Source organism: Echiichthys vipera, assembly GCF_963691815.1.
Source record: "Echiichthys vipera genome assembly, chromosome: 16".
NCBI lineage: Eukaryota > Metazoa > Chordata > Actinopteri > Perciformes > Trachinidae > Echiichthys > Echiichthys vipera.
The window spans coordinates 14676995-14702294 of record NC_139841.1 but is presented as its reverse complement, the minus strand read 5'-3'; the positions used below and the strand labels follow the sequence as shown (position 1 = coordinate 14702294).

Genomic DNA, 25300 nt, shown 5'->3' with positions numbered 1-25300 from the left:
AATTCCCAAAAAACTCTGACTCACTGCCCTTACTAATAAAGTTCTTCCATTCAGGTCAGTGGTTTCCATCCGTGTATTTCTGACCTACTGCCTCATCCAGAATGAGATTGGACAAGAAGGGGAGGGGACTGAGTCCAGTGGTTTAAGTCCAAGTGAAGGCTAGCTCTGAGGAGCTTGGACAAGTGATTGATTCCTCCTGGGAGAAATCCCTGCTCTACTTCACTCTTTGGCCCAAGATTGAGTCTACTCCAGCAGGGGTTAGGCCAGATAATCTGTGGCCCTGATTGAAAATGAATCAAGAGGTTAACCCTTTAGGGTAGAGATGATCTGCGCTGACTGCCAGGATTAACCATGTAGATCTGTATCGTGTATGTGTTTTGTATGTTTTGCAAGGCCGTCGTGCCCACCTGTTAAGTGCACAGGCAACTTGTAAACACATTGGTTAAAAATCATCAGTTTTCAAAATTCTCATCATTGTCATGGTCTTTTTTTTCCAGGTTGAATATAAAACATTGTGAGCTCACATTTATGTCATGTCAGAACAGAAAAAGCATTGTCCAGACTCTGTACATTTACACAAAGGAAAACTCTGTCACCTGCATGAATGGCTAATGGAATTAACAGAGTCCAGCTTTCACACTTTTAAACAAAGAAACTGACTGAGTGGTAAAACAGCAGAGAAAAGTTGTTAACGTTACCGGTCGATATCCCCCTTCCCACCTGTGGTCATGAACTCTGGGTAGTGACTGACAAAGACAAAGAGCGAGGACAGAAGCGGGCCGAAATGAGGTTTCTCCGCGGGGAGGCTTATGTCCGCTCACAGGCAAGAAACTCAGTGATCCAAGAAGATTCTGGCATTGAGTTACTGCTCCTTCCACACTCAACAGCAGCCAGTTGAAGTGGTTTGTACCCCTGGGGAGGAGACGGTCATCAGGTGCTGTTGTCACTGTTGACGCTGAGCTGGACAAGCAGAAAGAAAATGAGTCAGTGGATGTAGGTAGTTTGGTTAGATTGTGATATGCAAGATAAGGGGGGAGTGCAGAGAGGAGGCTGGTTGTGGGTTAAAGGTCTTGCGGTCTTCTTTAATATGCAGGCAAGTACATTTGGAAACTGATGTATATAAGTAACAGTAATATTGTTATTGTTGCTATTATTATTATTATTGTATAAATATATTTTTGACATGTTTGTTTATATAGAAAAGAAGCATGGAAATACCACGGTTTGATATCTTTTTAAATTACACTTTATAATAAAAAAACATTTGAAACTGATGCAAAAAATGAATGCAAAACTTTTGCATTTGTAAAATTAAAACACAATGTGATCAGAATAACAATTAATTGCCTCTTTTTCAAACAACAGATCAAACTTTTTACAAAATGAAGTCTCAGTTTTTAAAATGAATTTTTTGATCTGCCTGCTTGATCTGTGTAATCAAATCAATGTTTGGATCTATTATATTTCAAATGTGAATTAAAATTGTAAATGAAAATGTTACGTGGGAATTTGGCTACAAGGTTTTGATCCATAAAATGATCCCTCAAAGTGTGTGTGTGTGTGTGTGTGTGTGTGTGTGTGTGTGTGTGTGTGTGTGTGTGTGTGTGTGTGTGTGTGTGTGTGTGTGTGTGTGTGTGTGTGTGTGTATATGTGTGTTTGTGTGTGTGTGGGGGGGCATTTTGACCCTGACCCTGTCTCAATGGTTATCGATCAGTCTGGTTGCAGTTTGATTACTAATCAGTATTTTTAAAGGTGCCTGCTGAACATTAGAGCATGCACTCTGACCCTTATTGGAGCATGAATAGATTTTGTTTCTTTCAGTCTGTCAGTTTTAATATTCCTCAGATATTTGAGTACTGTTTTGTTGCTAAAATGACACTCTAGAGTTTGTTAAAACAGAAATAGACAGAATGATTGCTGTAAAATTACTGGTTACCTCTCTAAAAAAAGCTACAAATATGTTAAAAAAATATTTCCATGTTGAGTCTTTGTTTTTGGTTAAGTGGTCTATTAATTTAATGTTTCACAACTACTAGACCATGAAGTGGATGGCATAGAAGACCGCTGCAAGAAAGCAGAGAACTGAATAATGAAAATGTAAGTCTGTCCTTCCTAGTATAAACAGATGAGGCATGTGATGGAAATCTGGTATTGTGAGCTTTTGTTTTGCTTTTCATTTCGTTCCTACAATAAACACCCTTGCGTGGCCGCAGCCTACCCCGTTGTCACATAGATGTAACACATCTCAAGATTGTTTTCGCCGTCTTTAATTCCGTGGCGTTTGCAATTTGCAGCCCTAATACCACAGCGTATCGAGGTTGAGGTTGTTCAAATTATTCTCGGTGTGAATGTCCTGGCAGTGAAACCGCAGGAGCTGAGTGGCTGCTCTTGAGTAAGCATGAGCTGAATTCCCTCTGGAACATTTACAGCACCTCATTGAATCCCCGCCTTGAGGAAATTAGCCTGTTTTTGGAAACATCGAGGCTCCCACACACCGTAGCTAGGTGTCCGTCTGAGTGCAGATGGTTGCATTTTAAACTGGGATCATAAGTGTTCCACGTATCACTTCTCAGCCTTGTCCACTGATATATGGCGCGACGATTTAGCAGAGAGAAATCAGCTTTAAGAAACGAAGGCCTGATATTTGTTGGACCTCCAGGACTGTTTGGTCCTTTTAAATAATTGAATGAGTGATGTGTCTGGAGTAGACATCTGATTAACTGATTCCCTGTGTCCCCGGGACTAATGAGAGTGAATACTCCTGCTAATTCTCAGTCTGCTGGCAGCCTGCGACACATCAGTCTGTCTGTGACTCACCTCGTTAGGCACAACATGAACAACTAAACATGCGTACAAAGACATAAAAAAAACACAAATGTAGAAAAGAAAATACAAGAAGATACACATAATCCTCCGTACCCTCCCATACACTTACAGAATATGTATGTGTATAATATAGTATACAGACAACAGATGCAAAGACATGTCAAACATCCTTTACAAAAGCCTTTAGTACTGTACAGTTGCTATGGACACTGATCATAGACGCTGGAAGACCATTTTTAAATCATTAAAACCACTTAATTTTTAATAAGCGTTATAATTTAGAGCGAGTGCGTTATTATTGTGAAATAAACCCCATTCACCAGCACCTGTCAGGGATCTAATTGGCAATAATGGCTGCCTCGCTTCACATTATGCATTATTTGTACCGTGTCCTGTATGGTGGGGATGAAACCTTTGTTGGTGGTAAAAAAGTCAGAACCTTAAACAAAGTATAGCAAATGAAGCTTTCTTTAGTCTCTTACTTTACACAACTCACATCAAGCATCACATCAGAGTTAGCTAATGAGACATCTCCCACAGAGCATGGATAGTTGGCACTAACTGGATCGTGTTTTTTTTAATTAATGTATTTACTGCAGGGCAACAGTAAAAGCAGGCCTGTCATTCAGTGCAGCGCGGCCCAGTGACTCAGCGCTGTGGGACATCGTAGTGGAGCCTGGCAGAGGAGCGACTCCCAACACTGTCTCTGTCATCTGTCAGAGGAAGGTTGCTGTCACTGCGAAGAGGTCAGTCATGTACTTTCTCAACACGTACAAAAAAAAACAATCTTTATCCTTCATCCTTATTGTCTCTTATTCTCTTTATTTTCTGCTGCTACCATAAGGGAAATATCTTAAATGTTTAACTTTTACAGGAAAAGTAATCATTTGTGTACTCAGTGATGGGCAGACTGTAAGGAAACAATGTGTTACAACATCAGTTTTCATGTAGCAGACCTGCTTTTGTCAGTAGAGGTAAGAGAGTTCCCATGTGTATTAACAAAAAAACGCATTAGGGTTTTTGCAGACCCTATTTTGTGCAGGAGTTCCTCCTTAAGGATTTTCTGATACCATCTACAGTCTAACACTCAGCAGAAAATGACAGTGATACTGCAGGAACAGGCATCATTTTGCAAGTTTAGAACAGTGATTTGTGTTGTTTGGTTCCTCAGTTCAAGGCAGGTTTTCATTAGGATGCATCAAAGATGTTAATGGGACACTGTGATGCTCCAAAATAAAAGATAGGTTATAGGGGCTTCCAGTTCGCAATTGTGGAAAGAATTAGCTCACTTTTCACCTTTTCTTTATATTTTCTTAAAATACACTTTGCCAATTGTAAACCAGCTCTGTGTCATGGCAGTGTGTGCAGAAGAAGTTTTTTTGGCTTCCTTTTTTAGAGCTGCAGCCATAGAGGGAAGCCAAACATTGTCAATCTGCCCACACTGCCATGGCACAGAGCTGGATTTAAATCAGCAAAATATATCTTTAATGATGATATATTGCTACTAACAACAAGGCTAAGTATATGTTCAGTACAACTACTGTCTGCCACCCCACAGAAAATCACATGCAACCTTTAATGATAATAAGTTAAAAAGTATAGTTTTCATCTCCATTCTATCGGATCACCAGTTTTCTCTAAATTGCTTTTAATGGAGTAAAATGAATTGTAAAATGAGAAATTTAAACAGTAACAGTAAATCACAGTGCTATTTGAGGGCTTCAACTTCTGGCAACTTAATAAAAGTAAATTAATATTAATTTCACTGCCTGATTTACCTGATACACACAAGTTGATTACAACAGTTTTGCCTGATGCTGGTGGTGGCTTATACTAATGGCCACCTCTGCCCAGCAACCTCCCGCCCACACAGACACACACACCACCCGCCGTCCGTCCCACTTATCCGTAATCATCCATAATCACGGCTACGTTATCCAGGCTTAAGCGCTTGCACGTTCAGAAGGGCAGATTAGGAACGAGAGATATTCCAAGTCGTGTGTCCCTTGTGCTGATCTCCCACAAAGACACACACGCGCACACACACACATACAACACTTGCAAGCATATACACATAACTCCCACCACTGTGCTTTGAAGTGATACGTCCGGGGTATTAAAGCCCCCCCCCCCCAATACATGGATTTCCAGGAAATGGGGGCATTAACCCCCTCTGTGTTTGTCCGTCTCATTCTCGCGCACTCTTTCACAGTATTTTCTGTGTGAATCATTTCAATCCATAGCCATTCTATTTAGTCGGACTTTGTGTGGAACAAGTTAATTCTGCATGAATTACACATGACTTCAGTCATGTTGTGAAGGTACAAAGACACAGATTAGTCATTAACTTTAATTTGCTTTAACTCCACTCAACATCTCAACAAAATGTATTTATTTTTGTCTAATTGGACACTTGGCATATGGAGACTTTATGCTAGGCTAAGTAAGCCAAACGTTTGCATACAAACATGACTTGTATCAGTCTACTCATCTAACGAAGCACATTTCCAAAAATGTTGAAACTTTCCTTTGTAAAAGTAATGTTTAAAAACTGCAGGTTGGTTTGGTGGTTGCTATGTTCTCTTACTCAGTATCCTCTTCATATGACTCATTAAAGTGAAATTACGGCATTAAACCATCCCAGGGTCTTTTTCAGCAAATACAGTCATCAAATAAGCCATTGAGACCATTTTTTGTGTGTACACAACTATTAACGGAGAAATCACATAGAGCCACTAACAGCTGAATGCAGCTAACACTGATTAGCTGAGGGCAGTACGGTGAAGGCATTAAAACTGCTTTTTTAACCACTATTACTGCTCAAGATAACACCAAACCTCTGCAATAGCATGATAAGAGTCCTTACACATGAACCGAAGCATCAATGGGCTCCTTTCTTTTGGATTGCATTTGGTAATCGACCTGAACAGACTTTACTATGAGAGGAGCTGGTATTGGGGCCAGTTGGTAAGTCTTACAAAACACTCTTTTAATAAATTCCTGTCTCAGTAACTACGTTGTTGGTGCTTTGTTTTATGTGTACGGATTCTTATCATGCTACTGCAGATTAGTGGTTAAAAAAGACCTTTTACGTGTTCACCCTGCTGCCCCAAGCTAATCAATGTTAGCCGCATCTGGCTGTTAGTGACTGTTAGCGACTCAAATTTGTGGGCAGGACAACCTCCTTGACCCTAAACTCCACAGATGTTTACCATTCCAGCTGCATTTGAGACGTCCATATCCCTTCATTCTTTTGCAGTTTGAGCCCTTACCAAAGTCTTGCAATTTTATTTTACATCAAGAGACAAAGGAGCCTGGGAACTTAGGGATGACCCCAGTTTGATACCATCTCATTCTGTATAGTCTGACTAAGACTCTCTGTTGTGCTCCCTGGTCTCTATTTTTCGCTTGTCAGGTCTTTTTGTGAGGTTGTCAGCGAAAGGACTCAGCAGAAGTTTCTCTTTCGCACTCCTAGAGCTGCCTCATTGGCAGAAAAAAAAAATATTGGCATTGTACGTCTGTAAACCACCAGAAACATTACTATGAAATTATCTGGCACCCTCTAGTGCCTTTATGACATGCGCGCACAAGGGCTTTCAATTGATAGAAAATGCTCCGAAAATCAGGTGACGCCGTATAACGAGCCTCAAGGAGAGCAGTGTCCCGTCCTATATAAGAGTGAAACTTAATTACATAACAGACCTCCTTAATTGAACTGAAACCAATATCTTTTCATAAAACAATGAAGTTGTGATGCCTAGACCTCAGTGACACTAACAGTTTTTATCTGAATTCACAAGTCAACCACGTGTTTGAATCTCTGACTATGGAGTTTCAAAAAGTCTCCATATGTGACGAGTATGGAATGAGAAGGCCGGTTTCTCTTCTGGATTGCTCAGAGAAGGGAAACATGGAGAATTCTTATTGAACTGGGCTTGAATTGTGAGTCTACTGCCTGCAGCTGTAGTGTAATTCTTATTATAAAAAGTGTATCTGCGGTCAGTACTTTTAACCTTTTACCACACAGCCCAAAGCTTATGGATGCACACAATCAAAAAAGAAAACTCAGTCCTTGAGTTTCTTTTGATTGAGCATGAATATTTCTATGTTTGTGTAGGCATATTTGTGTTCATTCTTGTTTCTGCTTTTCGATATTTGTTTTCGAATGTGAATTTTAGCAATGTACTGTTAGAGGTTCATTGTTTTTTGCTTTATGCAAAGTTTTGTCCTACTTCAAAAACCACAGCTCTATTCACATCCTGCTCTCTTTTCCCTTTGATCTGTTCTTACTGGCAGGTATGCCTACACACTCTCTCCAGCATCAGAAACCATCACATACCATTTCTTTGACAATCCTTTGACCAGAATACTTGGCTCAAGACTCTGGCAGCTCACTTAATCTTCTTTCCACACTCACACCTCATTCCTCCACCTGCTGACGGAATGAGACCTCTTGTGTATTGCGCTCACTTTTTGGTGTAGACACAAGCAGTTAACTTTTTCACAAATTTCAGAGTCATTTCTATCTTTTTCATTTTAATAGGCAGTGTCGTAACAACAAAGGGTAGACGACTAATCTCTCTCTTGGCACAAATGTTTTATAGAAAAGTCAAATATGACTTCCAGAGATTTTATATCAAATATTCAGCAGGAAAACATTAGGATTCTGTTGGATGTTTAACCGATTCAAATGACACCTGCTTCTCTGGGTTATTTAACTGCAACACTGACAGAACAAAATAATCCTAAACATGACACTAATTAACTTTATATGTTGTGCAAACACTCATCAATTTTACCCTCCAAATGAGCACCACATTTGAACTTATGCAGTTGTTATTTTGACCAAACTTGAACTGAATGTGGGTGGAGACTAGATGCTAGTTCATGTTTTATTTTCTCCTCACAATTAAACTCTTGAAACCCCTTGAAATAACATTCAGTTGTAGTTCCCTGTAATACATACAGTATATCCATTTGCTATCTATCTGTCTGAATTAAATATTTAATGTGACACTCTTGGAACAACGTGGCCTATATTTACAATAGATATACAGAGTGGCAGGCTCTAAATTAGACCTTTATTAGGAATGCTGTTTGTTTTGGTTCAGAGAAAGTCCAACTGAAAATATAATGTAGTTTTGATTTGTATTGGAAACATACTGTATCTGAATGCAACCTTTAAAGCAATACTATTTAACTTTTGGAGGGCAGAATGACACAATGTAATGCTACAAATGAAACACTGACTTCAGAGGCATGAAAGCCACCCTTGTTCAACTACAAACTCTCAAAAGTGAGTCAGTTCACTGGTTCTTCCGTTTTTTTCTTAACAAAAGGGTACAAAAATAAAACTTTATCAGTAGTGTTCAAGTAGAAAAAGGTTGTTAGTATTTGCCATTTCCCATAATAAACCACTTGTGGCCATATTGGCCGTTGTTCAGCAAACGTTACAGTGGCATGCTCTAACTTCTCTAACTCTATTGTGTTTTAAAATGATATTTCCAAACAGGGGTCTTCTAGAAGTTTTGCAACTGGACTTTGTGCCAAAAGAAGTTTCAGAGCAGGCTGAGAGTCAGACGATCTCTTGGCGTCTGGAGTTGCCTGGAAACATCAAGGATGTGGGCATAATGCGGATCTTCACAACTCAGAGAGACTATGTGGGGCTGGCACCTCTGGTCATGGTGAGTACAATATCTGTACTCTGTATATTTGTCTACAGTTCTGTCTATCTCGTACCTTTTTCTGATTCTTATACATCTATTAGAGGCCCTATGAAGTATACAAAAAATGGGAAGGATTTAATAATTGTAGACAGGCCCCCACATCAGGTCACCTGGCTTTGCAACAGGTGGAACATGACAGCTGGGTCTCCCTATACTTCACTTAGTTTTAATGAAATTGGTTTTTATTGCTTCAATCCAGACAAGACAAGACCGATTCATGCACTAAACTTCCTACATACAAACAATACTTTTTGAAATCAGCTGGACTTTACATCATAAATATGTCTCTCAAGTGTTAAGAAAGTGACTTGTTTGGGCATTCATAATTCATACATAACATACATTTTATTTCCTCTGTTTTCCTGTGATAACGAGATTCATTTGATAGATAATGAGTGGAACGTGATAGGCCTGAGATTTCCATCACACATGACATGCCATGCCTTGTAAAGACTTCTCATATCTCAAAGAACACTGTTGACAACACTGACAGATGATTTCAGTTGGTTATTTACTGTTATGAAATTAAACTGTAGTCCGTATATTTATGTGCACATTGTAAAACTCCTCCCTGTACTATTATTTGTGTTGTTGTAATATAATATTGTTGACGATAAAGTTTGTTTTAAAAACAAAAAAAACAGTAGTTAATGAGGACATCTAGCTCACTGACGCCTCTGATAAAGCTGAAGCCTTGCTAACCGTCTTCTTAGATGACGCACACTAATGTGAACATTATCTGCAATAAAAAGGCATAAAGTTATTGCAGCCTGTCAGGTCTTGATTGAAGAGATATGTGATGTTGATCGATGTTCTCCTGCCCCTCTGACATTGATACACTGATTCTCCAGATCTCAAATGAATGTTCTCGTTATCACGAGAAAATGGAGGTATTATCTCGTTATCACAGGAAAACAGAGGAAATAAAATGTATGTAATGTATGACCTTTCAGGGCTTCCGTAGAATTCTGTTCTTATAGTTAATTACTTTTTGTTGAAACAGATAAGATGTTTTGCTTTAGTTTAGTTTGATCATTTTCAATGCTAAAGACACACTGTGATCACAGCATTATCTATGATGCATTCATATAATTATGTATAACATATATAGACTGATTCCCTGCTGCTGTGTGTATTCGGAAACATTTACATTTTGGGATAACCATCAGAAATGACAAGCAACAGTAGGTACATATCTATGTTTGATGGGAGATTCAGTAGCCTATTTCATGGTACAATAGTCAGCATGAATCAAACACACTTCGGGGAGCTATATGTTTCATCTCAGTCACGTACAGGAATCACATGAGGAGCAGAGAAATTCTCCTGTAACAGTGGAGTAAATAGACTTATTTCCTCTGTAGGCTGTGGCTCTGTTCCTTAAAAGTAAAGTTGTTATAGCTTTACGTTTATAGCAGAACAAATTACTGTTACAACTACTACAGATGTAAATAAATAAAAGCTTCACAAAACCATAAAAATGTATTGTCATCGATACTGAAGGAAAATGACAGAAAAGGAATGGAATGGCGGATGTTTGATTGTCTGACCTTTCTGTGTTCATATCCCTCACATATAACCCTCTAAAAGATTTAGCAGACTCTCTGAATTAACAAGCAAATAAAGGAATGAATGAGAGCATAATACCAAGGCAATACAAACAAGAGTGTCAATATAACACGGTTTTCAGAGAAGAAGCCTATTTCAGACAGAGCTGAACTACTTGAGCTGAACTTGATCACAGCTAGACAGATTACTGCGGAGCTTGTAAGAGCATTGAATGTCGTGATGTGTGAGTGCGTCGCTGCCAGCACCACAGAGCGCCAATATTGCTTTCTGATTTTTTTGTGCTACCGCTGACTCAGTGGCTTATGTTTGGGTCAATGTCGCAGTCTGAACTAGAGCATGTCCTTTTTTGAAATGCGGTCAGCAGCTGTCAAGCCGACAGAGTTCAGAATGTGAAGCTGCTGGGGAACATCTGCCGAGCGCTGCCTGATCCACAAGCATCAAGAGAGGAAGAAAAAAAATGCTGATCACCCAGAGCTCCTTACACACACACTGCCACTACCTATAATAGATTAAAAACACCTTATCAGAGATCTTGTAAACTGGAAAGTAGTTGTGAATCCATGTTGAAGGAGGAATTCCTGTGTAAAAATAAAACCACATCTGGCTTGATGCCATAAGAGCTAAGCCGCTGCTAAGCATTGACAAAAACGTACAGTACTGGGTGGGAAAATGGGCATTTGATTGGTGATCCGTATACAGCTGAGGATTTATTTTCATCGACGTGTGAGTTTGTGACAGACAGACATCTACAAAATCATCACACAGAGATTTTTGTTTTTAGTACATCTGTCCAGTTTGTGTGCAAGCGTTGCATCAGTGTGATCTAAACTAATTGTGAGTTTGTGTGTGTTTTAATCTCCATTAGTCTTGTTAACACCCTCTGCCTCTCATTCTGAGCCGATACCAGAAGGTGGAGTTAATATACTGCAGACCACTTATGGGTCGGAGGGAACCGTCACAAGGATGACACATCCTGCAGAAAACCGATGATATTTAGATAGCCAAGTTACCATTAATAGCGACTGCAATTTTCACCTGATCCAGATTTTTTTATTATTATTTTCTTTTTAATGGAAGCACACAAAACTACGCCATACAGTTGACAAAGTGCAGACGTTCCTCTGTTGTGTTAAAAATGACGTCACTGCAGCTTCACATGATGTCACTAAGATGATCTTCTAAGAAATAAAGTGTGCGGAGTCAAGCAGACCCATACAGTGGAGACAGCCTATCGATGAATCCATGGAGCTGTCCATGGTGCTGAAGTAGCAGAGGAGTTTGTAATTGTGACTTTAAGAAAAGAGAAGACTCAGGTTAAAAACAAGTACCTAAAATTTTAATAATTTTTAATAATAAATTAATAATTTAATAATTCTAAATCAATTCTGCCTTCTTCTTTCTGCACAGAACACTGATATCTTGAATACTGCTGTGCTGACGGGTGTAACAGTGTCTGTACCTGTAAAAATTTTGGCTGTGGAGGCTGATGGCTCCGTCACCGATGTGACTAACTACACCAGCTGTAGGTCTACACAGAAGGATGTACTCAAGGTAAGCCTTTACAACTACACGCTTAATGACTTCCTACCCCCCTACTTCCAGCGCCCTTGCCCCCTTGCACCGATCACACCCATTTTTTTAACTTAAACTTAACTTTGATCTCAGCTATACACCTGTAAAGTTTCCTGACTTGATCTTGCATGGTTGCAATGCTATCACAGTGACAGACAGACAAACATGCAAACACCTAGCAAAGTACTCAAAACCACCTCTGTGGTAGTTCCCACTACAGTAGGTGTCTCCGGGACCACATGACAGCACACAGACTCACAAGTTGAAAACAACACCAGTTTTGCTGTTGCTGGATTGAAATAGTTACTGTGTTAATTTCTGTGTGGCTTGTAAATTTAATGTGAAGAATTAGAAGAGTACTCAGAGAGCTCAGGCCTCGGCCAAGACGGATAGCCTATGTCAAAATGTTAACAAAAGGGAAAAATAATTTGTGTATGTGCCCTGTGATTTAGATCTGCTCCAAAAAATAATGGTAATAATAATCATTCCTTGGCCCATGGCACACCACCGAGTTTAAAGAAGATTGGGCCAGTATTTATTCCATAATCCTGCTGACAAACAGACAAACAAACACATCTAGACAAAAACGTAACCTCCTTGGCGGAGGTAAAAAATACATAGGAAATATTTTGGTAAGTCTAACATTTGTAATCAGGCCCTGAGTAGACCTTGTTTTTGTCTCAATATTAAATCCCAGTATCAACTGAATACATCATTCAGTCCTAATTTGCATAGAAAAAGAAGATTTCCAGTAATTCTGGCTCATAACTCCAAGACATCCACTGTCACTGTGCCATCTGCTCAACAGGTCCAGCTCAAGTGTGTGTGTGTGTGTGTGTGTGTGTGTGTGTGTGTGTGTGTGTGTGTGTGTGTGTGTGTGTGTGTGTGTGTGTGTGTGTGTGTGTGTGTGTGTGTGTGTGTGTGTGTGTGTGTGTGTGTGTGTGTGTGATAAAAACAGTCTCTTTCATATGGCATTAAAGACTCAGCTCATGATCCCAGCACTCAGTCCATAAGCACAGTGATTTGACCTTCGTGAAATGGATCTGTGTCACTGGCACAGTAGGAGCAGAGAGGGGGATGGAAAAGAGAATACAGGAGAAATATAATTTTCCATTAGACAATGTGCTTATGTGTGTAAGCTTAAAAGAGTGAGAAAGAGCCAAAAAGAGAGAGACTGTGCTTGCAATGATTCTCTGTATCAGATGAACTTAATACAGTTATTATTGCATCTCTGAATGGTCTCTTACACTTCTTGCAGTCACGGACCCCTCTTAGAGCAATGCCACTGACCAGCTTGAAACTACAAACATTGAAACTACAAATATATTTTATACTGTAACTTCCGAAAGGGTGATAGTTTACATACAGTACACAAACTCTTACATTTAGCTAACATAAGATTGGTATGTGTATTGCATGTATGTGGAAATAATACGTTAAAGGATCAATGTATGGTGGTACGTTAAAGTTACATATGTAGATTTTCTGGGCTACTTGGGGGCGAACCCTCTTGCTGTGAGGCGACAGTGCTTACCACCACACCTTCACACACACATTTGCACATTAAGCACATACAGTGCTTTTATTTAGAGTCGTATATCTGGGCACCTGTTGAATGTAAGTTCTAAATCCACTCTCCTTTTAGCTCTGATTTGGTCTCCACTGTCTCCTGAGTCTGTCTTGCACCAGCTAGTTGGTAACTAAGCAACTAGCTAACTACTGAAGACAGCTGCCAAAACAAAGCAAAGCATGAACTGAAAGACTTCAAAGTGTTCCATACACAACACATGGTAATTTGATTATATAATAATATATATAAATTATGTATATACTGTACATATATATACATTCATTTAAAGATGTGTATGTGTGTGTATACATAGTATATGTATAGTACATTTAGTAGTACAATATTAGTGCATTTGGTGTGAATGTCTGTGTGTTTTGTCCGCACTAGGACAATCTACAGTAGGCCTAGCATGCAGACTGGATCTCTGACCGAGTAAAAAATAAATTAAAGTTTTGATTGTGTTGATTTTCATCAGCATGTCTCATTCCCCAGCTGAAAAAAATCTCTCAGTGTGCATTAAACCATCTACAGTACACGTAGTTGTACGGGATAGCTGCACAAGACATCAGGGATTTTGGTCTCAATTAACATTTTCACAGGAGTTCAAGTTGACTTATCTTGGACGTCATTCCTCCCTCTGTTTTTTCCCTCACTTTTTCCAACTCCACCTTTTCGCCTCGCCCTCTCCAGTTCTACACTCTGCTCTCCAGTCTAGTGCCCTCCAATTACCGCTGTGGAGCCACTGGTTTGTTAAGATAAGTGAGGAGTGGAGTGGAGATAGGCCTCCAATCTTGAATAAAACACACCAACTCCTGTGTCTCACCTCATTGCTCTTACTGGTGGGAGACTGCAGCGCTCCCGCCCACCGTACAGCTACGGGAACAGTCGTGGGCTAATTTATATTCCGTAACAGATTCATGAAAACCAAGGTTGTGAATTTACATGACATAGACAGAAACATTGCACATCCCTGGCCAGACTTTGAAAGTCTTATGTGTGTGTGTGTGTGTGTGTGTGTGTGTGTGTGTGTGTGTGTGTGTGTGTGTGTGTGTCTGTTTGTGTGGTTATTGCTTATTTGTATGCTGCCTCTGTCCCACCACTCCTCTCTTTGTCAGTTAACTAAAACTTTCTTATTCATTTTCCATGGGGCTTTACATGGAAAAACCTCTGCTTGTGTTTGTCATGAGAAAGTTGAATCCGTCACTAGATGACAGTTCAGTATAGCTGACTCTTACTTTTTAAAATCACTTTCTTGCCCACTATAAAAATGCTTATAGAGTGACAGACTGGCAGCAAAAGAGGATAGATTCAAACCCAGGACATTGCTACATTCACTTTTCTGATTTCTCTCTTTCTTTTTTCTTCTTCTGTCTTGTCCAGGTGTCAGAGCGATGTGAATATGTTTACGTAAACGGGAAGGAGACAAGAGGGAAGACCAGTGTGATGCTCAACTTCACTTACGGTTTCCTGAGTGCCCAGCTGGAGATGAGCGTATGGATGCCTCGTCTGCCCTTGCTAATCGATGTGGCCGACCCCGAGCTTAGCCAGATCAAAGGCTGGAGAGTCCCTGTTACTACAGGCAACAGGAGGTAAGACCGGGCCAGCTATCTGTGAAACTGTTACATTTCTATACATCTGTTGTTGCTTGAGCTCCTGTTAGCTTGATTCTGAGGGTGCCATGTGAAAAACACCTGTTTTTTCAAACTGAGAACAGAGACACAGCACAGTGCTATTATATGGTATGAGTCAGATACACTCTATTGACAGGTATAGCAGGCACTGGGGGAAGTTGTTTTAAAACCTTTTTAATGTATTTGTTACAAGAATACTTTAAAACAAAGGTGGTACAAAGTACAAAGTCAAGACCAACAGATGCCACGTCAAGATCAAGTCCTAAACAGTCAACAACAGCGGCAACATTAAGCTGCTTTCACACTCGCCGCCTCCCGTCATTTCAATGAGGGCCCAGAGTTCAATGTGCAGAAACTTGGGAGGTAACAACAGGCTGTTGACAGAGCATTAGGCTAATTTTTGACAGATATCTAATGACATGGCCAATTCTTTATTGATTCTAAAAGACATTAATATGGCTGTGGAAACTATATCGAGTTCACTTATCAGGAAAAATGAAAAGTTGATTAGCTGCACCTTTTTTTTTTTTATTATAAAACTTTTTTTCTTGAGACTGGGCGGTGACATTAGGTCATCCCAGGTCAAAATGATTTTCTTAAGAAAGAATATATGAGATACCTCTGGGAATATGTATTAGTTTTGTTTTTAACTTGTCATATTAAATCTGTTTCAGTGGTGCTTTCATGCTTAAGCAAACCGTTTTTTGGGTTATGCAGTTGACCCTGTGGAGATATTTCAAAGCAGATAGGAACTATCTCTTTCAAAGGAGATAGGAACTATCTCTTTCAAAGGAGATAGTTGTAGTGAAGTGCACTGAGTTAGCCCTGCAAGAAATCTTATTGCATCTGTGTGAAGGTTATGATTATCAGTTTTTGTTGACACTGTGTAGCAATGAGAGATATGCATTCAGCTTTATGATCATTTTTGAGTCCGTAGTTGGTGGTGATATATTTATTGGATTAAGGCATATTTTGCGGTTTGTTTCTTATATCTGTCTATACTGTAAATGCAGTCAATCACAAAAACATCACATTTGTGTTTAGTGCATTAGTGGATAGAACACAGCAGAGGAAACACGCTTGCCCTGGAGAAAAAGGCTAGTGGAATTTCACTCAATACTTACAGTAAAGTCATTCATTTTCACTCAATACTAATGATGATGGCCGACTGATGGGGTCGGTTTTCTCCAGGGTGAAAACTCTTTGAGGCTTTCATTTCCCAAAACATTCAATACCAACAAACAGATACTAGGTCATAAATGGGGAATGTCTACAGTGATTGTAATGGCCAGTCAGCTCACGAGTGCTGCGTTTTCTGTGCCATGATGTTGTGTTACTGTGTGCTACAGTGTTGGACATGTGCATATATGTGGCATAAAGGCAGCTGGAATTGGTAGAGACAAGAGAGACTGATATTAAACCCTGGGCTGTTTACTTATTTAGAAAATGTTGGGTTCATGAAAAACCTTCACCCCTGCTTTGCCTTGTTTTCCTTTCTTTTCTTTGTGTATGTGTTTGTGTGCCATCAGGTTGTATCAGATTATGATTTTTTTCACTGTAACATTATCTCTGTTGGGTTCAAAAAAGATCAAAATAAACTCTTGGTTAATTATTACTTTCAATAAAAGCATTTTTCTATGTTAATTAGCTGCCTGACAACCCCACCGAGGGCATAATGGCGCAAAGAACTTATGGAAAAGTTGAGTTACCATGGCAAAGTGACTTAACAAACTCAAAAAACTTCAAGTAAAAATATTGCAATTAAACAAATGCTATGAATTCTGCTATGTCTATATATATATACAAACTGTATATAGATGTTTATATAACTTGAAATATATACAGTTTATCTTCTGCAGGTGGACACCTGGTAAAGTATTAATAACCTCCATGATTTGGTCAAAAGGATTGAGGAAAGAGTTAAGCTTCATCCACACTGAAGCACCTAGAATAGAGACTGTGGAACAGCTGCTGAGACCTTATTAGTCTGAACTCTGGGATTGCATTTTCATGTAGACGAAAAACGTTTTGGACGCAGACACCCATTTTTCAAGCCAAAGAAAATGGTAATTGAACCTACACTCCTTTTTGTGATTTTATCATACATCCTTCATCTCGTAAGACCTGCATATTCGACTATCCGGCTATTCATTCCTTGGGAAGCGTGTTGCGTCATGGTGTTTCCATTTCAGTTTGGTGTGAGAGATTTTCTTTGTTTTCTCTCATTTACATTCACATTCGCTGGGTGCATAGCAGGGAGCTGCAGGAGCAACTCAAAAGACTGCGACCTAGTTGCTCATGCTATGAATATTAGCTACTCTGTTTCAACTAGAAGGGCTTAAAAAAACATGCATGCAGGCTAATGTGCAGAGATCTGCATGGTTATACTAGTAGCCTGGTGTCTTTGTAGATGATTGAATGGAGATAAACACAGTCGACGGCCCTGTTTAATGCTGATGCGCTCTGGTGCGGCACTGGCTGGTCCTGAGTCATGTTGTTGAGTCACACTTATTTAATTCAAGCAGTAGCCCCATCACATGTTAAGCTCTGACCTTAGGCTATGTAATAATGATGTTTATTTGGGTTGTAGCTCCTGACAGTAGCTTTCTGCCTGCAGTGTGAAAGCATCCCCATTAGCCCTCCAGCACACCTGTGGTGCAGTGCGTGGCAGACCAGCTGTGCTTACGATAATTATACAGAAGTGATCATTTCTTAGGGGTTTGATGATGGTTCACAGCTTAACCTCGATCTCCCACATGCAAACCAGTCAGCTGTGGGGATCTTGGTGGATTTAACTCGAATTCATTTAGATGGAAAGGTCAATCTGCAAATTTTGTGCCTACTTTGTGCCTGTACAGCATCAACAATCGCTCTGCTGGTTTTCAGTATTGTTCTTCAGTTCATCGTTTCTCTGCTGGCCACTGGAGTTCACGTCATTAACATTTAAATAAGGAGAGATCGACAGAGATTATAATATGCATATTTCTGTGAATGAGTCTCAGTGTATTTTACTCAGAAATTTAACTTTTGGTCAAAGCTTGGTTAAAAAATATCTACATAACTGTAAATCATTGTGTAGTACAATTCATGTGGTTATTATTCATCATTTTGTTCTTTAAGGAATAGTTTAATGCTTTGGAAAATACGGTTATTTGTAAACAAACTACAAGCTTCGGTGTGTCTCATAGACTTCGTCATTGTCTTGCCGTCCCTCCCCGTTCTGTGATTGGTTGCCTCGCTCAGGAGAAAATTGGATCCATGGAATCCAGGCTCCCAAACATGAGGAAATGAAATCGTGCGCAAGGTAGCATGGGTGCACCCAGGCTAGGGAGTGATAGGCATCCTGGAAAAAAATTCCCCTGTACTACCACAACTTGTCATTTAAATTTTTGTAATACATCCGTTAGTGTTTATTTGTGACATTTAAAGGTGCTTGCTGGCAACATTTGTTACCTTAGTGCTTAACTAAGCTAACTGCCTCCTGAATGTGACTCCACATTAACCATATGGACACAGTAACGTTCTTATTATTCAACTCTCTGCAAAGAAGCTTTCCTATGTCTCCATAACTATTACTTTGAACTGAAAATAAAGTATGTGACTTATTGTGTCTGATTACACTTGTGTTTCAGGTCGACATGGGACAGTGAGGAAGAGGAGGAGATGAGGAAGGGCAGGGGTTGCATGCTGCAGTACCAGCACTCTAAACTCAGGGTGCTAACACCATTTATAGCAGAGGCTGATGGTGAGGTGCCGCCTGACCCGCTAACTCAGGCAGACCCTGTTGAGTACTTCCTGGGTTCTGACTGGCAGGTAAAAAGGTTATAACATATAAGTTGACTTGCTAGCTTATTAGCTGCATTTAGATTATCCAGTCTTAACTAGATCTCCAGTGTCTACTCCAGTGTTGTTCACCCTTAAAGTTGTACTCCATTAGAAATTCATCTATTAAATTGTCTATCCAAGAGTGAGTTAAAACAATGGTGATTGATCACTTGACACTCACTTCTACATGCCTTTTTGCAGAGTATTCCAATATTAATGATGTAAAAAGGCCGCCATGTTAGTGACGCTGCTGACAGTGATTGGTGTGCCGGCCCAGAATGTCACATTTATGCTGCATTCACTTGTCATCGAAAATCAGGAACTTCCAACTTCTGAGTCAGGCTTGTAGTAAGGGCATAAGTGTAATAGGAATGTGTGTGTGTGTGTGTGTGTGTGTGTGTGTGTGTGTGTGCAGACTTAAGAGGGTAACATTTAAGGGACGGACCGAACGTAAAGAGGTGATTGTGTGTCAATAAAGTTTACAAAATAGCCAAAAATCAACACATATAGTGACCATGAACATGACAAGATAGAGGGCTCTGAAAGAACAGGCTCATCTGCTCTTACTGCCAAAGAGGCCGCTAGAGACAAGGTGTCTCAATTCTTATGGAATACAACTTTAAATAGAGCGATCTCAAAGTTCATAGTTCATAAATCATCATTTTGAACTAAATTCACTTTTCAGTGTTAATTTCTCCAAAAAATACGAGACTGTTCAGATGCTCCATCTCGATGTGTCGTTGACATGTTTCAAATGTTTCATGTACCAAAAGATATTCTGTTGGTTTCTGCCTTTTTTACCTTAGAGCAGGTGTTGTGTCAAAGTCTCACCGGTCACCGGTTTCCCTCCTTTTAAAATGTTTAGCACAGGGAAACAGACTTTGAAGCTACACTTGCATGTTGAGTGCTGTAAAGCCTGGGGTGCGGTGCATGAGTATTGTTAACTGTTCTGTTCATAAGTTGCAAAATGAGAAATTCAGTTTGCCATTTATCAACAACATAAACACACAACACTGGAAGTTTCATGCTCATGTTACAACAGCTAGACACTGATTTAGTCGAACATATTATCATACATTATCAAAGTAGCATTGACTAATGGATTTAATACAATTAACATTTTTTTGTCCTTTGACTGACAGGTGGATGTGACCAATATTGTACGCTCCTCTGTAAAAGTGTCAGATCCTGATATAGCCAGGGTGCAGGATGGGGTGGTGCTGCAGGGACGGGCTGTGGGCACTACTACTGTACAGGTGAGCCGTGTGTGTATGTATATGTGTGTGTGTGTTAGGGGGGTTATCAGGTGCAGTGCATACTATTATCATGTATATCCATCTGCAGTTTGGCTGAGGTTATACTTGTTGCAGGTGCTGTCCCCTCTGATATCATCAGTCCTGGCTGAGAGGAGCATTAGGGTGCTGGATGATAAAGTGAGTGTGGCAGAGCTGGGGGTGCAGTTGGTTTCCGGACTCTCTCTGTCCTTGCAGCTCAGCCCAGGGAGCAACAGGGCCATTGTTGCCACGGCAACCACACGGGAGACGATCACGCAGCTCAAACAGGTAAGTAACTGGAAAATTATAACACACAAGGCATAAAAGTGTGTGGTACAGTTCAGCTGTTCGAGATGGTGCTTTCTCCTTTTTAGGCCTGTTTTGAACATTTTTAAGGAGTGTTCAACAGAGTGTGAACATCACATGGAACAAGAAATAAACAAAAGCAGTGAGTCATGTACAATAATGTATTATAAATTCAATGTGAGATTATAAAAGTGTGTTTGTTTATTGTTGGATTATTTATGATTAAGAGTAAATCATGGATCTTCTCTTTTATTCAGGTTTTGGAACTATGAGAATAGATTCATATATTTGTCATGTGATGCAGAACCAGTTTTCATTAGTACAAACACAAATGCTGAATTTAGATTGCTAAAAGTACTGATTAAATATCAAAGGTGAAAGCCCACAACATCTCATTTATTCTGTGTAATTATGTATTATTCTTTTTAAACAAGTAAGGTATTCCTTCTTGTAGTTAGCTGCTACAATTGAGTGTGTGAGTCTCCTAAAAATCCCTTTTTTCTTGTTCTTTCAAAGTGTGGGTAATTTAACAACCAAACATTCGTCAGTGTGTTCCACTGACAATTTTCCTCCTTTTATTACCAGTTTGGTAAACAGATGCATGTATAATAAAGCAACACAATGAATAACATCACCATCCTCATAGAGCTGCGTTTTAAGACCAACATGCTTCTTGCACTGTTAGCAGATTAGAAAAAAATGATTTGTGTTGCTGCTCTTTGATTTTCCCACATGCAAATCAAAGCTTGTACATAACACTAAATATTGATTTCAGTGTTTAGATTTAGGATTCAGCACTTCATCATAGTCTGGCTGAAACCAAAGATATTGCCTACATTGCAGGTGTAGTTAACCCCTGAGTAATTCATTGAATTTGTTTTATTTAATGCAATTAGATCCTAACTGGTTTAAATGCACCAAGAGAGTGATAGGAGTCGTCGTACTCAGCAGGGAGACAACTCTGCTTGCATTATTGTGCAACAAATACATCAAGTGTTTGGCAAAGACATTCAATGAAACGTTTTATTTGATATATCAGGGTACAGTGCATACAAGTAATAGACAGTTATCTTTATTGGAGTAATACAGCATGTTAAATATGCCACTTATCCTTGTGGGGTCCAGAGGAGCCACAATACCTCGTTACTACAGTAAGTACTACAGTTAGTACTACAGTAAGACTGAAATTCTATCTTATCTCACTTTAGAATGGCATTAAGTAGTTTTAGTATTACAGAAACATGTTTCCTAATTGCATTTAGGAAAAATCCTATCTTATTTTATGATAGAAATATTATGGAATAGTCTTAACTTTGAGATTTCCCAAGTTAGGAATTCTAAATTAGGATAAACCTTGTCCTAGATTGAAAATAACTGCCAACTGTTGTTAGGTCTATATGGCAATGACATGTCTTAATATGTATACATCAACCACCAAGATGATTAATTTCGAATGTGATCAACATACTACGTCCAGCCCCAGGGTGACTTCAGGACAGAGATTACAGATCTGTCGTTAGCATCACAGCCTTCTCGAACATTCTATTCAAAGATACACGCAAATTTACAGTAATGAGGCTCCTGGCCTGCAAGTCAGAGTATCTTAAGGAAACTAGTTCTTCTCATTTTTGGACTAAGACAAACTTTGCACTGTTGCATGGCGATCGCAGTATTCCCCTAAACAGTTCACAGTGTTACTAAGTTTGGTGCCCAATAAATTCTAAAGATGTGTTGGAGAAAGTTGACATTAATCTACATTGATAGTTATTATATTGTGAACCATTTCAATGTGAAAGCACTGCAGAATCGATGACTCTTGCACCAAGATGTTTTTTCCAACTGCAGAAAGAAAAACAAACAACAATCCTATGTTAGGTGATAACACCACTTTACACATTATTTTATTTTTTCTCCAGTGAGCTTGTTCCTGCACAGGGGACAGAAGCAGTATATATACCGCAAACGATAAAATGAAAACAACTTTATTGTAAATCCTCTGTAAGGGAAGGCTTGAAATTACAATCTAAACTGGCCATGATAAAATGTTTGCTATTAACGTATCCTAAATGTTTATTTTCCAGCAAAACATAATGGCCTACTACAGAGAGGATTTGAATTATAGGAATTGCCATTACAGAGCAGATATGCGCAACAATCACCTTAAGGGTGTAATAATGTTTGTGTTTTCTCTTTGCCTCTAGGAATGTAAACTCATTGTGTTCACAGCCCCGACCATCATCTCTTGTTACCATGCTGTGTTTGAGAGCGATAGAGGCAGACAGGGTGCACAGATGATCATTTTAAAAGCTCACTCACACATTTAGCCATGGCAGCATGCCCATTTCAAACCAGCTCCCTGACACAGGCATGGGGCAGCAATTAGTGGTCCGTAGCTGTTGGAGCGATAGCTCACTTTACCTACAGGACGCTGCCACTGTGGCTGGTCTGCCCCTGTCAATAAGAAACTATTGGAACCATGCCAGTGCAGATGACCTGCCAATTGTGTCTGCGATGGCAAGCTGTTAATGTTCTGCTCTGGGCGATTCATAATGTATTCAAAGCCTAAAATATAGGTTAGGGCTGTGACGACTCAGTGGTTCACATTAGCAACAGGAAATAGGTCATTGTGTATTAATGTGATTGGATTGGCTCTTAGCATGACCCTCGTCTCTATACTTTTTTGTTCTTTTAAAATGACTTTTATTATACTCTCTTTATCCACTTTTGTGAAGTCAGGGTATGAATTATATTTTATACACCGACTTCATAGAACTATAATCTACGGAACAATAGCACCCTACTGAGTGCAATCATAAAGAGATTAGCATGGGCAATTTAATGTTATTAACCATCATGGTAATATAGCTCTAACTGAAGGCAGGGGGGGAATTGATTGGCTGTGTTCTCACTTTCTTTCTTTCTTTCTTTCTTTCTTTCTTTCTTTCTTTCTTTCTTTCTTTCTTTCTATCTTTCTTTCTTTCTTTCTTTCTTTCTTTCTTTCTCTCAGGAAGCAGTGGTCAGCTGCTGGGTTCAGTTCAGCGACGGCGCCATAGTTCCACTGGAGCTGTTTGACCGCGGTATCTACTCTCTGACAGTCTCTACCCCGGATGAGGGGGTGGCCACAGTACGCCGCACCCCGCAGTCCACGTTTTTAGTAGCACAGGGTGAAGGCGGCGGTCAGGGGGCGCTAGTGAGAGTGGAGCTGAGGATCTGTGAAGAATGCCAGAAGTCTAAGAGGAAGAGCAAGTTGGCAGTCGGCACGGGGCTCCTCAGGATCAACTTCCAGAGTAGCAGCAGAGTTCCAGGAGGAGGGGGAGGAGGTGGTGATGAGGTTGGCACTGAAGGAAATAAAGACTTTGATGGTGGTGCATTGGAATTGGTAGGTGAGGTTAAAACGACAGTGACGTCGCAGCGTGCAGCAACAGATGTGGATAAATGGTTGTTCAGAAGCACGGAACATGATCAGCAAGAGTCTGCCCTGGGAGAAACTACCACCTCAACCACAGTTTCAACAAGATCCGTGCGGCCGCAAATCTTGTGGCTTGGAACTACAACCAGAGCTACAAGAGGTACTGCATATACTGTTCTTCCCAAACCTGCCACCACAACTATGAGCAAGTTAAGCTTAAATACACCACTGAGCACAGCCAGGGCTAAAGATGCAACAGTGGGGTTGGTTAGCAAAGGAGAAGGGCAAAAGAGAAGCTACGGAAACATGCTGGACAACCCCAATTCACCCCCTAACAAAGATACTCCTAAAGCAGAGGTGACATCCAAGAAGGAGCCTCCTGAATCTGAAACTCCGAAAGTCATTGAGAGCGACCTCATTAGGAAATTCAAAGCCATGTCGGACATGGAAGTAGGCATGTACGCTTTGGTGGGGGTCTCCTGTGTAGCTATCTTGGCTTTTTTACTCAACTGTGCTTCCTATAACCTCTGTTTCCGGAATAACAAGACCCCCATACAGGCAGGACCGCCACCCATCGGGGACCAAAAGGATCACAAGCATGACTGGGTGTGGCTGGGGGGCAACAACGAGAGCATACCCACCCCAGGAGCTCCAGCTCAAGTGTCCACGCTAAAACGCGAGGCTCACCGCCCTCTGGAGTCCCATTGCTCCATAGACTCCATCGGCCACCGCGGCAGCCTGGACAGCACCCTGCCCACTGTGAGCATCCCCGCTGTCCCTGAAAGAACTGCCACCCTGGGTCGCAGGAGCAGCTCCCAGCAGCAGCAGCAGTTTCACGGAAAGGCAATTGACCCCATGGCGAACCGCTCAGCCACCTTGCTGGCCAGGCCACATCGCAGTGAACCGCTTCATTCGCCCACCAGCAAGCGGAACCAGGTCCAGTTTACCACCTTCACCACGTTGGACATCAAGCACTTGGCTGCGTTGAAGAAGAACGGTGTGGACTTAAACTGGGCCAACCAGCAGGCGCAGCAACACCATGCCCCTGCTGAGCCCCAGTCACCTTTACCTGACATGCCATGGCCTGTAGTCAAACCTCTAGGAGAGCTCCAGTGAGTTTGTTGGTGTGTGTGCGTGTGTGTGTGTGTGTGTGTGTGTGTGTGTGTGTGTCTGTGTGTGTGTGTGTGTGTGTATGTGTGTATGAGTGAGTAAGAGACAGGGACAATAAAAAGTGTACATACAGAGCAAGTTTTGGTGTAGAATGTCAAAGAGAAAAGAAGCTGGCTTTTGTTTTGATAAAAGATAAATCACTAAGAGGATGTATTTATTGAGATTAAATGAAGGACACTTTATATAAAATGTGCTCAGTGAATGCTTGTAAATACATCATGTATGTGTACCCATGAAGAGCAACGTAAGCGATGCTGCGTTTACTTTTTGTAAAGATTTAAAGCACAATTCTATCCTCGAAATTTCCAGATCTGATGTTGTAAATATAAATATATGAATATGTATTTCTTATATCTACATTTCTACTAACTCAAAAGAAAGGCATTTTCATCTTCTTTTAGTTTTGTACAATTCTATTACCC

The 25300-nt window shown here is 40.2% G+C and overlaps 1 protein-coding gene across 1 annotated transcript in view; it reads left to right on the top strand.

Annotated features, from left to right (window-relative positions):
• The window catches only part of LOC310958517 (transmembrane protein 132D-like), a gene marked incomplete at both ends in the record, with an annotated part of 32310 nt that extends 7486 nt beyond the window's left edge, over positions 1-24824 (top strand). Inside the window, 8 exons of the mRNA XM_083929492.1 lie at positions 3426-3572; positions 8339-8510; positions 11529-11672; positions 14644-14852; positions 18527-18707; positions 19862-19975; positions 20090-20281; positions 23307-24824. Of these exons, the coding sequence (XP_083785618.1) occupies positions 3426-3572; positions 8339-8510; positions 11529-11672; positions 14644-14852; positions 18527-18707; positions 19862-19975; positions 20090-20281; positions 23307-24824 (2677 nt within the window). The remainder of the gene's footprint in view (positions 1-3425; positions 3573-8338; positions 8511-11528; positions 11673-14643; positions 14853-18526; positions 18708-19861; positions 19976-20089; positions 20282-23306) is intronic.
• Positions 24825-25300: the final 476 nt, after the last annotated feature.